Source organism: Aquila chrysaetos, chromosome 6 (genome assembly GCF_900496995.4).
Source record: "Aquila chrysaetos chrysaetos chromosome 6, bAquChr1.4, whole genome shotgun sequence".
NCBI lineage: Eukaryota > Metazoa > Chordata > Aves > Accipitriformes > Accipitridae > Aquila > Aquila chrysaetos.
Window position 1 is genome coordinate 42,803,803 of NC_044009.1, and position 14,019 is coordinate 42,817,821.

Below are 14,019 nucleotides of genomic sequence, written 5' to 3' on the forward strand. Positions count from 1 at the left end.
GCAAGCACAGGCAGCATATCTGAAAAAAACCCACCCAAATACACAAAACCCCACAATATGAATGCTGTGCAAGAAAGCTTTGAAATGGGAGCGCTCCTGGTACCATGGTGGAAGGACACGGGCAGACACAGCCAAGGAGACTAAGGTCTAGGGTCACCTGAGCCATCCCCAAGTCCTGCAAGACCACATGAGCCTGAGAGCCAGCAGCCAGCCACAGAGAAAGGCAAGGCATGGGGGGGTGACACCAGCACAAAGGCCAGGCAGGGAGAAAACCCCCAAATTTTGGTCCAGATCTGTCCTGCCCATACTCCACTGAAGCGAGCTGCTGAGGTGCCCACAGACATCCGTGGCAGGGACGGCACTGCATGCAGGTCCCCCGCGTCCTTCGCTCTCACCCCTCCTCTTGTGGAAAACGAGGTCTAAAAGAACACGGGTCCTCCCAGCTTCTGCCCCTGTTGACGTCAGGTGGCACATGCTTTATTAGAAGGAATTACAAAAATTTACATGGCTAAAGATGGTTCAAGTTACATCTGCCTTTTCCTCATCTATGAAATCCACATGCAGCAGAAAGGAGATTGGGTAAAAAGCCATAAAATGCTTGCTGTTTGGGGAAGGCATGTAAAATTAATGTCATGGTCCAGAACCGTACAAACCTCCTACCACAACGTTTCTTCTCTCCATGAAAATCCACTTGGCCTTGTAAATTTTATCTCGTGGGACAGAAGAAACTTGAGAGAAAGATGAGCAGATATTCACTTCCATTAGACCAATGGACAGACACTCGATGGGGAACCTTCCCTTCCCTCTCCTCTAATCCTGCCCTGCTCTGAGAAATACTTGGAAGAAGCAATCAGTTGTGCCAGACATCGTATATTATTTTAGCTGCCAAAAATCCTTGCATTTAAATGTACTACTTGACATTCAACTCAGGGTTAGAGGGGAAGAGTCCTTTTCAATGAGGCTGATGAAAGGGTTTGCTGGGGGTTTTGAGCACAGAGAGTGTGAATACTGTCTAAGAAATTGGCACTTTGAGCTCATTAGAAGTGAAATTACTGCGCCTCATTTTTACATTTAAAAAGCCAAACAAGTATTGCAAGGGAGAAAAGCAGCCAAGCAGTCAGTCACCTGTGAGTGACAGAAAGGGAGAGTTTGGATGTGTAATGATCTCTCCCCCCTCCATCTCTCCAAACAAAGTCATTAAAATCTAAAGCAGCTTGTAATAACTCAAAGAAGCAACATGAATATTGGGATTGCACCACTCTTTTGTTCCATAGTAGGGAAAAGAAAACTGAATTTGCTTTTGGGGGGGGTTGTTTGTTCGTTTGTTTATATTTAACATTATTAAATATCTTCATATTCTTTACTGGGAGATTTTTCATTCCCCTCCCCCCCCCCCCCCAAGGGTTCTGAAGTTAAAACACAGCTTTAATGATCTCTTTCTCTTCAGCTGATTCAGTTAAAGCTAATTCTTTTAGTTACTGTACTTTTCACCCACTAAGTCAATGACACACAAAGACGTTGCCTTAAAGAAGGTAGGCTCATTCTTTTCATCCCGAAACAAAGATGATTTTTTACCTTAGCAGGAAGTGGCAGGAGCCCCACCAATAATTTGGAGTTTATTTGGGGGGCTGGAGGAAGTCTACAGCTACAATTACTTAGAAGGAAAACAAAGCCAGGGTTTCAAGTTGATATTTTAGATTCAAACAATGTTACAAGGCAAATAAATGGCAAACATCTCAATTTTAAATTAATCACAAGAAATAGTGTCATATATGGTGAACCCATGATTCTGCATAATGCTGAACAACAGAAAATTAGCCCTTCCATATCCCATTTAAAGTAAGACAATGGCACGCACCAAAATCTTTTGCTCTCTTTTTAAAGGCCTGCAGTGATAAGGTTCATTGCCTGTAACACTACAAACCTCCCTCGTGTATATACACCCATGTGGAATGTCTTGAGTTTAATAATCCTATTGCTCGCCCTGCAATTACAGCCTGCTAGATATGGAAATGTAAGCTTCGCTTGACTTAGTAAAGATAAGCAGTGGGGTTCTTTAGAGATTTCAATTTGGTCTAAGCTTTCACCAACGAGAATGGATACATTGAACAAAATACAGCATTTATCATTAGACCACATTAGCATATTTTAGCTCTTAAAGCTATTGCTGGGTGATTATGCCAAGATTCAGCATTACTGGATATGCTGGTGAATGCAAAGCTATTCAAACCAATTGTACGCTGGGATTTGCAATGGGGAAATCCCCCTGAATTTCAATGAGGGATGGGTACCCAAATTCCTTAGGCTTTTGGAAAAGTTCAAGCATTCAGTAAGGCAGATGACAACCCGAAAGCACCATTATATAAAACCACGCTGGGTTATTTGAACAAGTTACCTTCTCTGCTATCATGAAGTCATAGCGGAGTGACTGACGGGTACAAATGGCTCCCAGCAAAAAAACAAAGACCATGTACAGAAACCACCTGCAAACAATAAAAATAAACTGGTTTTTTTTATCCAGGAAGACAAGACCATTGACAATTCTCCCTATTAGCAGAGCCAGGAGATGGTCAAGTACCCACAAGCTGGGTCTTCAATCACTCTGCATGGGCTGTTCCTGCATGATTTAGCCTCGGGACTAAATTTAACACCAGTCCACGTTACTTACCCACTACAATGTACCAGGGAGAGCTGCAGCGTGACGGTACGGTACCCCTGAGGGGAGGCTACCTGCACTCTTGGTGTGTGCATGGGGGGAATAACCCAGTCCTGGAGACAGACTTTTTAGTATGGCCTGTAGTGACAGGACAAGGGGTAATGGTTTTAAACAAAAAGAGGGTAGATTCAGACTAGGTATAAGGAAGAAACTTTTTACAATGAGGATGGTGAAACACTGGAACAGGTTGCCCAGAGAGGTGGTAGATGTCCCATCCCTGGAAACAGTCAAGGTCAGGTTGGACAGGGCTCTGAGCAACCTGATCTAGTTGAAGATGTCCCCGCTCATTGCAGAGGGGGTTGGACTAGGTGACTTTTAAAGGTTCCTTCCAACCCAAACTATTCTATGATTCTGTGATTCTGCAGGTACACAGGTCCCCTCATTTGGCAGTAACATTAAACACCACAGCCAGCCTGCTCTGCAACCTCAGTCACGATCCTCCTCTGGTGTCTCTGGCCTTTCCAGTACTCAGGTGGAGGGATAAGCTAGTCTGTCTGCAAAGCCCAGACAGCAGAGATATGAGTGACCACAGCCCATCCATCAGTGATACTTCTGTGTCCTGTGGAATCACCTCACTTAAAACAAGCACCAATTTCAGCAGGAATCCCTCTAAATTCTGAAGATCCTTGCTTTCTGTCTGAACCTTGGTATGCAATTAAAATTAATAATTTCAAAAGCAATTTATGTGGTAATGAAAGCAGGCAGGAAAACCTGCGGAAGGTCTTTTTTAATACGTAACAGTATTTTACTCCTGGAAAGCAGCATTTCCCAGGGGAGAGCACTGCTCCGGGATGCAGGGCTCCTGCATTCCCCTGGCCTTGCAGCAGTAGGTCACCTCACTTGTCTTGGACCCATTTTCCCAATAATAAAAATTACATATTTTTTATATTTTGTATTTTTTATGTTTTCTATTTATATAGAAAAAGAAAGCACGTTGAAATCAACAGCAATATATGACAAAATCATGCACCCCAAGCCTTTGAGAACCTTGCATCCCACTCTGGGACAGCCAGGCTGCAGCAGCACAACCGCTCCAGCACCAACACACATCCCATCCGGCGGAAGAAGGACTGATTACATCTGCATTGATGAACCTCTTCTCTAACCCACCCAGAGTAGGTGGTGGTAATGAAGGATAATTTGAATGTGAGCCAGACTTTAATTTTCCAGATGGCTGAGTAATAAAAGGTTGATGGGAATATGAAACGGATTGGTCACATCCAAGGCAGTCTCCAAAGAGTAAATTTTCCCCAATCTATGACTTACGAGGTGCCAATAGCGGCCAAAGACCCCAGGGGGATGTTGGTAGCAGGCTTCTGGAGATCTCCGCTCATATTGAACCCAGCCATCACACCTGTATTTTGTAGACATAAATGCAATTTAGAGTTAATCTACGTTATAGCATATATAATACATATTATAATATGTAATATAATTTAATCAATCAGTTCATTGATTGCTTCAGAACAGTAATTGTATCACTTCATTGCACTTCCACACACACGAATACTGGCTCCCATCGATTGCTTAGTAAGAAACTGTTCCTGTCTTTAATAGAAGCAAGCAACCACTAACATATCTACAAAGAACCCTTTGTTCAGCTTGAACAATGCTGGGGGAGAAGGAAAAAAACAAACAAAAAAAAAGCAGAAATCTGAACAAAACCCATCTTATCTTAATGCAAACCTCGCAGAAGACAGTGCTGTCCAATTGTCGAAAAGAAAAATGCTACTGTTCATCACGGCAGTGCATTCAGCAGGTGGTACTACCCCCCCCCCACCAGATCCATTACAGGTCCCTGCATTCATGGGGGACAACTGCCGTTACAAAACGGCCTGTCCCGTCCGTGTTTAATGATGATCACATGCGCATTTAGCAGAGGGAATAACAGTGCTCAGCACGTAGGTGGCACCTTCCAGCCAGGGGATCTGCTTTGGAAGTAGGCATTATCTCTACTTTGCAGATAGGGAAACAGAAGCACTGAGAGGGCAAGTGATTGTCCCAGCATCACGTAGAAAACACGTGGTAGGACTAAGAATAAAGTACTGAACTGTTATTTTAGGCCAGAGTACAGGGTATTGTACAATCAGGGACACTCCTTTGCCTAAAAAATTACCATCTAAAGACACAAGAAAGGGAAACGGGATGGAGCAAAGGATTACAGTGTCCACGTTGAGGCTAGGAACCCAAGGCACAAACTGGTCAAGAGGCTTTGCCCACAGTTGAAGGAGAAGTCACAGCAGATTTGGCAAGAAAACACAACTTCTCTCGTCACGTTATCCCACAACTTTTCCTAGAAGACTTCAGATATCTGCTATAAATAAAAAAAAAAAATTAAAAAATCTGTGATTTAGAATCCTGATGCAAATTTGGACAATTTGAAGGCAGGACAGAAGAGCCTCTTTAAGACACTAACTTCTGCCCATCACTGTCCCACCCCTCGGATGTCAGACTAACATCTTCATAAGGACACGCGGGCCAGGTGCCAGCCAGCAGCGCCCGTGGGACGGTCCCCAGGAGCCGGGGTGAGATCACCACGGAACAACAATGAGAAGGAGGATGCCAATGCCACGGCGCTCGCAGCATCTGCCAGCCCCGGCAGCAGGGGACCGACCGTGCGTCAGTCTGCCACTCGGCTGCCAAGTCCAGCAGTCATTCCTCATTTTCAGAGGGCACAAGAATGGCGAAGTCAGGCCGCAAATCTGAGTGACTACAGCTCTAAATCAGTGACAACCCATTGCATTTTAAAGCTCAAACATTGATTGCTGCTTGGGAGGGTTTTCTCCCAAGACGAAGGGTAGACAGGAGCCGTGGGACAAATCCCAGGGTAAAAGGGACAAACGCAGCTCAGCCAGATGGATGCCTTCCCTACAGACCTCGCACGGCCACCAGAGGACTGCCAACAGTGAGCAACGGTTGGGTTGCTAATAGAGGAACAGGGGCTCATCTCCCTGCTCTGTCCCAGGCTTTGCTGTGCGTTTTCGTAGCTCCATCTCCCCGTCTGCTCGATGGGGGGTCGTAACACTTCCTATCCTTGCTGTGCTGCCGTGAGGATAACACATTAATAAGCACAAGGCACTCGCATGTTGCCAAACGCATCGGCTAAGCATCTAGGGCTTTATTTATTATTAATATTTTTCCTTGATCATTGTTTTTTTTCCTCTCGATCATTCCACTCAGCAGCCATCTCTTTCTGTCCTCTTCTCCACCACAAAGCCAGAGCCCCAGGAGCTGGTCCCTACGGGCTCCTGGCATTCCTCAGCTCCTGGAAGAGCTGTCTTCCAGATTCAGACCAGATTTGAATCCTTGACACCACACTGAAAACATTACAAATCAAAATGAGCTCTTAATTTTCTCCTGGAAGACTATTGTGTGGACGTACTTCTGAATAGCACTGCTAAAAGCCCGTCAACTGGTATGCTTTTCCCCAGAAAAAGCTTCCAAGTGCTGTTCAAGCACTGCTCCTTTTAAACAGCTATACAATGGGCTTAGCTGGAGGTGAGAAAAGTTAAGAAGGCAGAAGTCCACGGAAATGGTCACAAACATCATGTTAAATGAAGTCTCTCTGAAGCACTCCTCGGTGACACGCTACTTTGCAATTCAGGGGCAAAGGAGAAAGCTGAGAATATTCTGAATTTTTCTTCCAAAGGGAGCAAACTATTGTCAGAAGGACAGCTGTTAATCTCGTGTGCCTCTTGGCCAAGTTTCCCAAACATCTGGCACGACCTCTAAATCTTCCAGCTTGAGCTTGACTCACCTCTTCCTCATCCAAACTCCTGCCTCAGCAAAGCACTGGGGAAACACCAAAATGGCATTTTCTGGACTGAATATGAAAAAAGTTGAAGACGTGCGAGTCATCGGCACAGCGATGACAGCACAGCCTAGGCCGCCTCATTGCCTCCCTCCCACAGACCCACGCATATTCGGGAGCAGCCAGGAGATGACCTGCCAGAGCCCACATAAACGGGATCTTGAGACTGATGATTGACCTCCTGCCCAGCAGCGACTCGGGGTCAGACCCAGGCCAGTGCACACCATTAGCTTCTGTCAGGACCCCCAGGAGGTCACTGGAGTCTCATGGTTTCCACTGCCAAAGACCAAGGCCGCCACAGAGGGAACCAACACATTTATTCTCAGCCCCTCAGGCCAAAGCCACCTCCTCCGTGCTGCAACTATGCCTCTGACCTGGCTACTACAGAAGTAGGGACAATCTGGTAGTACAGACGTATGGACAATGCCAAAGCCACCTCTCCACCATGACCCAAGAAGTAATTTTCCAGACAGGATAACAGCTGCCAAAGAGCAGTACTGAGAAGGTCTTCTGCGAGCAGCAAACTAACGACCCCACCTTTCAATGAAAGGACAAACTGATTAATTTAAAAAAAAAACACTAAACAATCTCCACCATCCATAGCCTCAGTCACCCCCTGCCAGAGAACTGGTCTGACTTGTGAGTAGCCACAAACAGCCTTTCCAGAGACTCTAGCTACTCAACAGAAGAAAAACCCTACACTTGCATATAAAATTCAACAATAGAGAAGTAGAGAAGTTGGGACTTTCCTTCCTCCAGGCACAGACCCGTCCCTAGGGAAATGGCCAATCCCTTCTGAACTCAAGCAATCATATCTGCAGATTGTCCACGGAGAAAATTATCCACCTCTCTGTTTCAACGAGATAGCAGGCTGGATTTTCCACACTGGCTATTATCTCAGAGAGCAGCAGATAATGACAAAGCTTCTGGACAAGGAAGCATGAAAACACGGTCAACTCAGCCAGGAAATTATGGCTGAGACAGTCTGTACATTGCTGCTATTCCCAGCATAATCCTGTCCTGGGCATCATCCAGGTGGTGGATATGTGCATGAGGGGACCACCTACATTGTACATTAGACACAACCATCAGCTCCACCAGCTCTGGCTTCTAACTCCACCAGCTATGGCTTATAACTGTAGATATGAGCGCTTGCAAACACCCATTGCATTTTCCAGTGAATTTACTATAAAATATAAAAGGGTTTTTTTTCCTTCACCCAAGAGATGAAGAATGGAAAATCTTAGATAAGAATTGTAGCTAATTTTTTAAAAGGGACAAATTCTCCACTGATGTAAGCTGGCACCTCTCCATAGACTTCAATGGAGTTGTGCCAGTTTACATCATCTGATAACTTAGCCCAAAAGTTCTAAATCTATTTGCTGTCATTTTGCAAGTGCCAAGTACGGTTTATTTCAAAACTGGTTTCAGTACAATGATATTTTCCACTAACGCCACTTCAAACGTCGTTTTACTTTCTTGTATCACATGACAACACACTTCTTTCATTAGACAGAAAACCTCGGGGATTTAGTAGAAGAAGAAAAACATTCTCTGCACAACAGAAATGATGTTTAACTTCATTTTAAAAATGCATTGACAGTTGCGTGGCTGCTGCTGGGAGCTGAACATGGGCAGGCAGTTCCCAAGACTTCTTCCCCGTGCAAAGCCCTGGTTAGATTGGTAGCTGGGTGTTTGCATATCACAGCGCGGCAGCAAAACGTCCATTAAGAAGGTATTTACAAACACACAGAAAAACATCTGGGTAATGCACAGAATCTCTATAGGGGTATGTTCACAGCTTCCATAGCAAGTACGTTAGTCTTTTTGACTGAAGCCGGCAAATCTGACTCTTCCATGCCCATGCACTCCCATTTAGGCCAGCTCTAGATGTATGTTTTGGATCACTCATCTACTTCTCTATTATTAAATGACAAACTTGGGGGAATAAAGCCAGCTGCACCGCACATCCAGCTGAAATGCTTTAAACAGCTATTACCCAGGAAGCAAACGGACCAGCCTCTGCTTACCACTGCTCAACCATAAAACCGGGATAACTTCATTCACGTTGCTGGACTCGTACCAATAAAATACAGAGAAACAAAGAAAACAACCCGACCTGGAGCAAAACAATCCAAGGAGGATGCTCGTAGGAGGCAGCATGTCGCTACCAGTCTACAGAAGGCTGGGACAATCATCCCCTCCAGCCGAAGCACACACCCAGCTGCTCCTTCTGCCCATTCGGTCCCGGCAAGGGTCTCCCCACAGGTCCTGCTCCCCTTCCCCAGAGTGGCTGCCCCTCTTTGCTTTTACAGCTGCCAGCCTGTATTTCTGAAGTTTCCGTTTCACTGCTATTTCTGGTGGAAATGGGCAACCTAAAACCACTTTTCAGTACATCCCAGAGACCAAACTAAAACCAGTTGAATTCAGATAACCATTTAAGAGAGAGAGGAAAGAGCTTATCCTGAAGAGATCAAAATAGTTTCACTTCAAAGAGGAACATTTCATCTCAGAAAGGACCAAACATCTTGTTTCACAATTTCCTAAACACTTTTTTAAGAAACTTCGTTATCAAAAGAGCATCTTAGATTGTAAACTAGCATATGCTAAAAATTAAAAAGATTTAATAATTAAAGATAAACAGAACATTGCTTTGGGTCAAAGAAATGTTTCAAACTGGCTCGAAGTAACCCCTGAAAACTAAACAACATATTGTTTCACTGAACTCTCCCTGAATTTCTGTTGCATCTTAACGCAAAGGATTTTGCTTCCAGTGCTGTGGCCGGGTCACTGCGGGGGTTCCAGCAGAGGTGGGTACCGCTTGGGGATGGTGCTGGGCAGGAGCACAGGCTGGAGGTGACAGCCTGGGAGTGATGTTCACGTGTCCCTGCCGCTCCTTTTCACGCGGAGGTGCTGGGGACCGACGCTGCCGCTCGCTCGCTCGCAATCTGCATCACGCTGCCTGCCCTGCCTCAGAGGTGCTGGCAGTCCTATCGCATCTCTCCAGCCCGCTATTAACGCCGCTGCCAAACCCATCCCTGAAATGTCACCTCCGATCTCGCGGACCGCCTGTCCCCCACTGGCGGGCTCGGGCTGCGTCCAGTTCAGCGCCCGCAATGTGGTGGGAAGCGGCTCTGCTCCAGCACGTGGGACCCCAAGAAAGCCGGGGTCCCCTCTGCAGCCCTAGCATCACAGCCCCATCGTGGGGGAGGAGGCGAGCTAAGCCAGCGTGGGTCAGGCAGGACGCGGGGGAACCAGCTCTCACTCATCGCCCCAGTCCTAGGAGATGTGAGCTTCGTTCCCAGCACTTCTGAAGTTGCACTGGGCTCCCCGTTTGTGATCTGCAGCAGAGAAGTCTTGACTCCCACCCTAAAAATTTCTTAATCAGATAACAAGTTCTTCCATGTAAAGCACCGAGCGCAGCCCTACGTTTTATGAGGCTCCTGAACTCTGCAGTGCTACAAACAGCAATAATAGGAGCAATAGCAATGTTGTACGGTACCACTGGCACCGCTACTCCGAAGGAATAATTCAAATCCTGTAAATAACCAAGCAATTAAAAAGAACGCACGAAAAAGCTGTGCAGCAACCAAAGTAATTATACATCATCCCAAACTGTATTTTCAGAGAATGTTTAACATTACTACTGGTATTACTACTGCTAACTAACAAAGCAACAGGCTGCCAGGGCTTTAAATAAATTGTATCTATTAGCTTTGGCATTATTCCTAGCAGCCAAGCACTAGCAGTGATGAAGAACCATTTAATATGGTTAATCACGGTAATTTTCTGCACAGCTTTCTCATAACTATTCCTTCTTCTACAGCCAGGGAGCTGGAAAAAACTGCTTTCCTGCATCAGAGGCAGGGCTCACAAGGAAGGTCTCTTTCTTTAGCTGGGGGACTCACTTGGACCAGCCAGAAATGACAAAAAAGAGGGCAGAAGCCAACTTCTCCATGGTGCCAACAGTTCAGGCAGGTGAGTTTTCCAGGAGGAAGTCTACATGGAGGCAACAGCTAGCCTGATAAGCTGGGAGAGAGGATTTCAAAGGAAAATTTGAAGTCCTGCACTAGGTGCACCTGACAAAGTGACTTCTGCTACCAGACCATTCCTCCAGTCCCATCTGTTTCACAAAACCCTTTAGTTTGTCTCCCTGTACCACAGCAATTCTGCAAACAACTTCCAGCGAGTTGCTTAGAGCTAATCCTCTGAAAATTCATTCTGTAAGCCAAGGATTCATCGCTATGGAAACTGCTTATAATCGGTACTTTTTATAGCTTAAAAAACCCAGCATCAACAAAAGGTATTGTAATTCCAGCTGATAGTTATTTCATTCCCACTGGAGACTGCCAGCTTTGGAAAGGGGACATGGATCTTCCCAGTAATTTAAGGGAATGAATAATATGAAAGCATCCAATGAAGCTCATAAATGTGAACTCTGCTGACACGCAAAGATGCACCTGTGACACGGTGAAGAGAGCGGTGGGTCAGCATCATGAGCAATGGCATTGGTGCAGCTTGGCCACCCACCCGTGGCAAGGATGGAGGGAAAGCCCGCCTGTGCTCTTCCCACCCTCCCAGTGCAATCAAGTCGTAAGGCTTATCTAATAAGATAAATCATGGTCAGCGCTTTTAAAAAGGCTTGATACCTTGTGGCCTGACAGCACTGGCCAAGATCAGTGCCTGAGCCTTGTCCTTGGCAGGGGGGGATTTACACCACCACATCAACCCATAGAGTTGACCAGCAGTTTCTGACCACAGAGAGACAGAAGAGCACATTCAAGTGAACAGGACAGGAGTGTGCAAAATTTGAGATGCTGGAGGAAAGCCTGAACGTTTTGAATCGACCATATGAGTCTGCTACGGCCAAGTACGGTCCCGCTCGCCTCACCTCACAGCCCAGAGGAACTTACCTTGCTTCTGCTCATCTCCGAGATGTGACTGTGGTGGGAAAGAAGGGGAGGATAAAACTTAACTGTACCTGTGGCAGCTGGGAAAAACACTCCAAAAACAGTGAAGAAGGACTCCCCCTGGCTGTAGTCCGGCAGTGTGTTGTTGAACATAAGCTCTTCGGAGTAGCCGACGAAGCCGTGCTCTGCAAAGACATGGAGGGCAAGAGGAGAACTTTAGGAACCACAGGGACTGCAGGAGACCCTCCAGCCTGCTCTCGGCCACCACCCGTCCTCTAAACACGTGTGACAGCAGCGGCTGTTTCCAGAGATCGTTTGAAAGGATGAATGTCAACTTATTCAGTGGGGGGAGAAGGCAGAGAAGAGGTCAGTGTGGTTACAAGGGTGCTAATGCCAGAGAAAGGTGCAGCGGTGCAGGTCAGCACGTCGAGAGGCACCACCAGGCTGGGCGGCTCTCGCCAAGCCAGAACATGGATCGTATTGAGTCCTGTCTGCGAGCAAGCAGGACGTCTTCCTGTAAAACCTGTCCATGGAGGAAAGCTGGCTGCAGGGATCTGCTAATATTTATACTTATTTATCCATGCCACTTTAATCTTTCCAAATAGAGCAAAATTATGCTGCCATAAGACAACCGCATCCCTGAGCAAGATCTCACACCGTATCCCAGTTCTGTGTTTCTGCCAGTCAAGCTCCTGCACAGACAAGACCTGAGATGTGCCCATGCTGTGAAGCTGCTACCGACACACCCAGTTTATACACTGGTTGCCAATGAGCCCAGAGCCAATAAAGCCAGTTTGTTGCAGGGTGGGCTCTCCCCTACAAGATGGATTTCCCAGTGGAGAAGGAATAAGGTGCTCTAAAACTGCCCCCTGCCGCATTGTGCACTTACCCTCCTGATGCCATTGCTCTCCCGTTGCTGCGTTATCATCTCTGAACCAGGGCTGTGCATCACACCCAGCCGCCCCCTCCCAAATCTTCTGCAGATGTTTATCACGGTGCGACAAGGAGCAAATGCTGAGACCCTGGGCTGTGCCCCGCTCCCCACACCGACTTCTGCCAAGTCTTTCCAAGGTCATACACACGCAAGTTTTACTTTCCAAACAAAAAGTTTTACAGAAGATGGGAGAGAGGGGAAAGCAATGGGTAGGATATCAATGTCATGCAACTGGTTTACTGGGTATGTAATGGAGGATCCTGCTCCCTCACTTCACACTGGAAGGACAGGTCAAATTCTTCCACAAACCTGGATTTGTTAGGAATAGTTGAGCCCGACAGCCGACGTGCCAGCAGGACATTAATTAGGAAAGGTTTTAGATGGTTATAAGTAGAAAAGATAAATCATGAAAGCAGGTTAAGGAATTAATGATACATCTATGAAATTAATAATTTCATTTTCAACAGGCAACACTGCTTTTTAATGGAGTATCTTAATCTGTGGAAACTTCTCCTCCCTGTCAGGAATCCAAATGCTCGTGCCAGCTGGGGGTGGGAGGTGAGCAAAGTCGGTTCCTTTTTTTCTCCTGCCACTACGATCTATTTCCACAAGACATGTGACTGCAATAACTTAAATTTTCTCATTAGCAGGCAGGATGTTGTTTATGGCTGCACAGGGTGATGGCCAGAAATTAAAAAAAGACTCCATCAAAGCTGTCCCATGCCTCAAAGACAACATTAATGATGTTTGGACAATAGATTAAACCGGAAAATCAAATCAGAGCTCTGAACGCAAGACATATCCATTTAAAGTCTCAGAATATAACTAACCACAGAGCTTTGAAGTTGCCACAGAAAAATCCTATAGATAATCAAAAGTTTCCTACTACATCTGCATTCATTGTGTTGCCCAAACATGGATGGAAACACACTGATAGAAGAGGTCTCCTGCTGCTAGGCTTTTTAAAAGCACCAGCTATCTTCACTAGGAACAAGTCCCAGACAAGATTTAAAGGGAATAAGCTCAGCGCAACACACTGACCTCTGGACCTCACAGATGTCTGCAGAAAGTGCAGCTTCTGGAGGAAAAAAGGGGGAGATTTGTGTAGCCTATACGTTCCTGCGAGACCAGACCTGAGTTCCTTCAACTGGAATTCGTGTCCCCAACGGCATGGACATGGGCTGGCTGCAAAGTTCCCACCAAACTGCTCGAGGAAAATTTTGGTCCCTGGCCAAGGGATTTTTCACTAAGTATGTGCTCCTCACAGAAATGTTAATGTTTCATTAGTAAAACAAAAGGAGTGGGCAAAATATTCATCTCGCTCCAAGTTGATCTGCAGACTTTCTCCAACTTGTGCTTTTCAGCAGCAGCATCAAATTTATCTATGTCACTCTTGACCAAAGTTTGCCCCACCACTTCTTAAAAATCTCCTGTAAAGTGGACTCTAGCCTCTCTTGATGGTTTACTCTCATATTTTCCTGTCTTTATCATTTAGGTTTCCCCTACTGTCTAACCAAAATCACCGTGTTTGAAGTTCATGATGCTATTTCTTGCCTGATCCATAAGCTATTTGCATATTTTAATAGCATCCTTTCACCTACTGGAAACAGTCCCCATCCTGCACTGGTGCAGCTGACAGCTTCTGCCA

The 14,019-nt window shown here is 45.9% G+C and overlaps 1 protein-coding gene across 6 annotated transcripts in view; it reads right to left on the reverse strand.

Annotated features, from left to right (window-relative positions):
- SLC12A8 (solute carrier family 12 member 8) overlaps positions 1-14,019 on the reverse strand; it is a 68,362-nt gene that overhangs the window by 13,011 nt on the left and 41,332 nt on the right. For all 6 annotated transcript variants that reach the window (XM_041124103.1, XM_041124102.1, XM_030017130.2 and 3 more), the window contains 3 exons: positions 11,509-11,622; positions 3,983-4,070; positions 2,396-2,483 (listed from right to left, as the gene is read on the reverse strand). In XM_041124103.1, the coding sequence (XP_040980037.1) occupies positions 2,396-2,483; positions 3,983-4,070; positions 11,509-11,622 (290 nt within the window). The remainder of the gene's footprint in view (positions 1-2,395; positions 2,484-3,982; positions 4,071-11,508; positions 11,623-14,019) is intronic.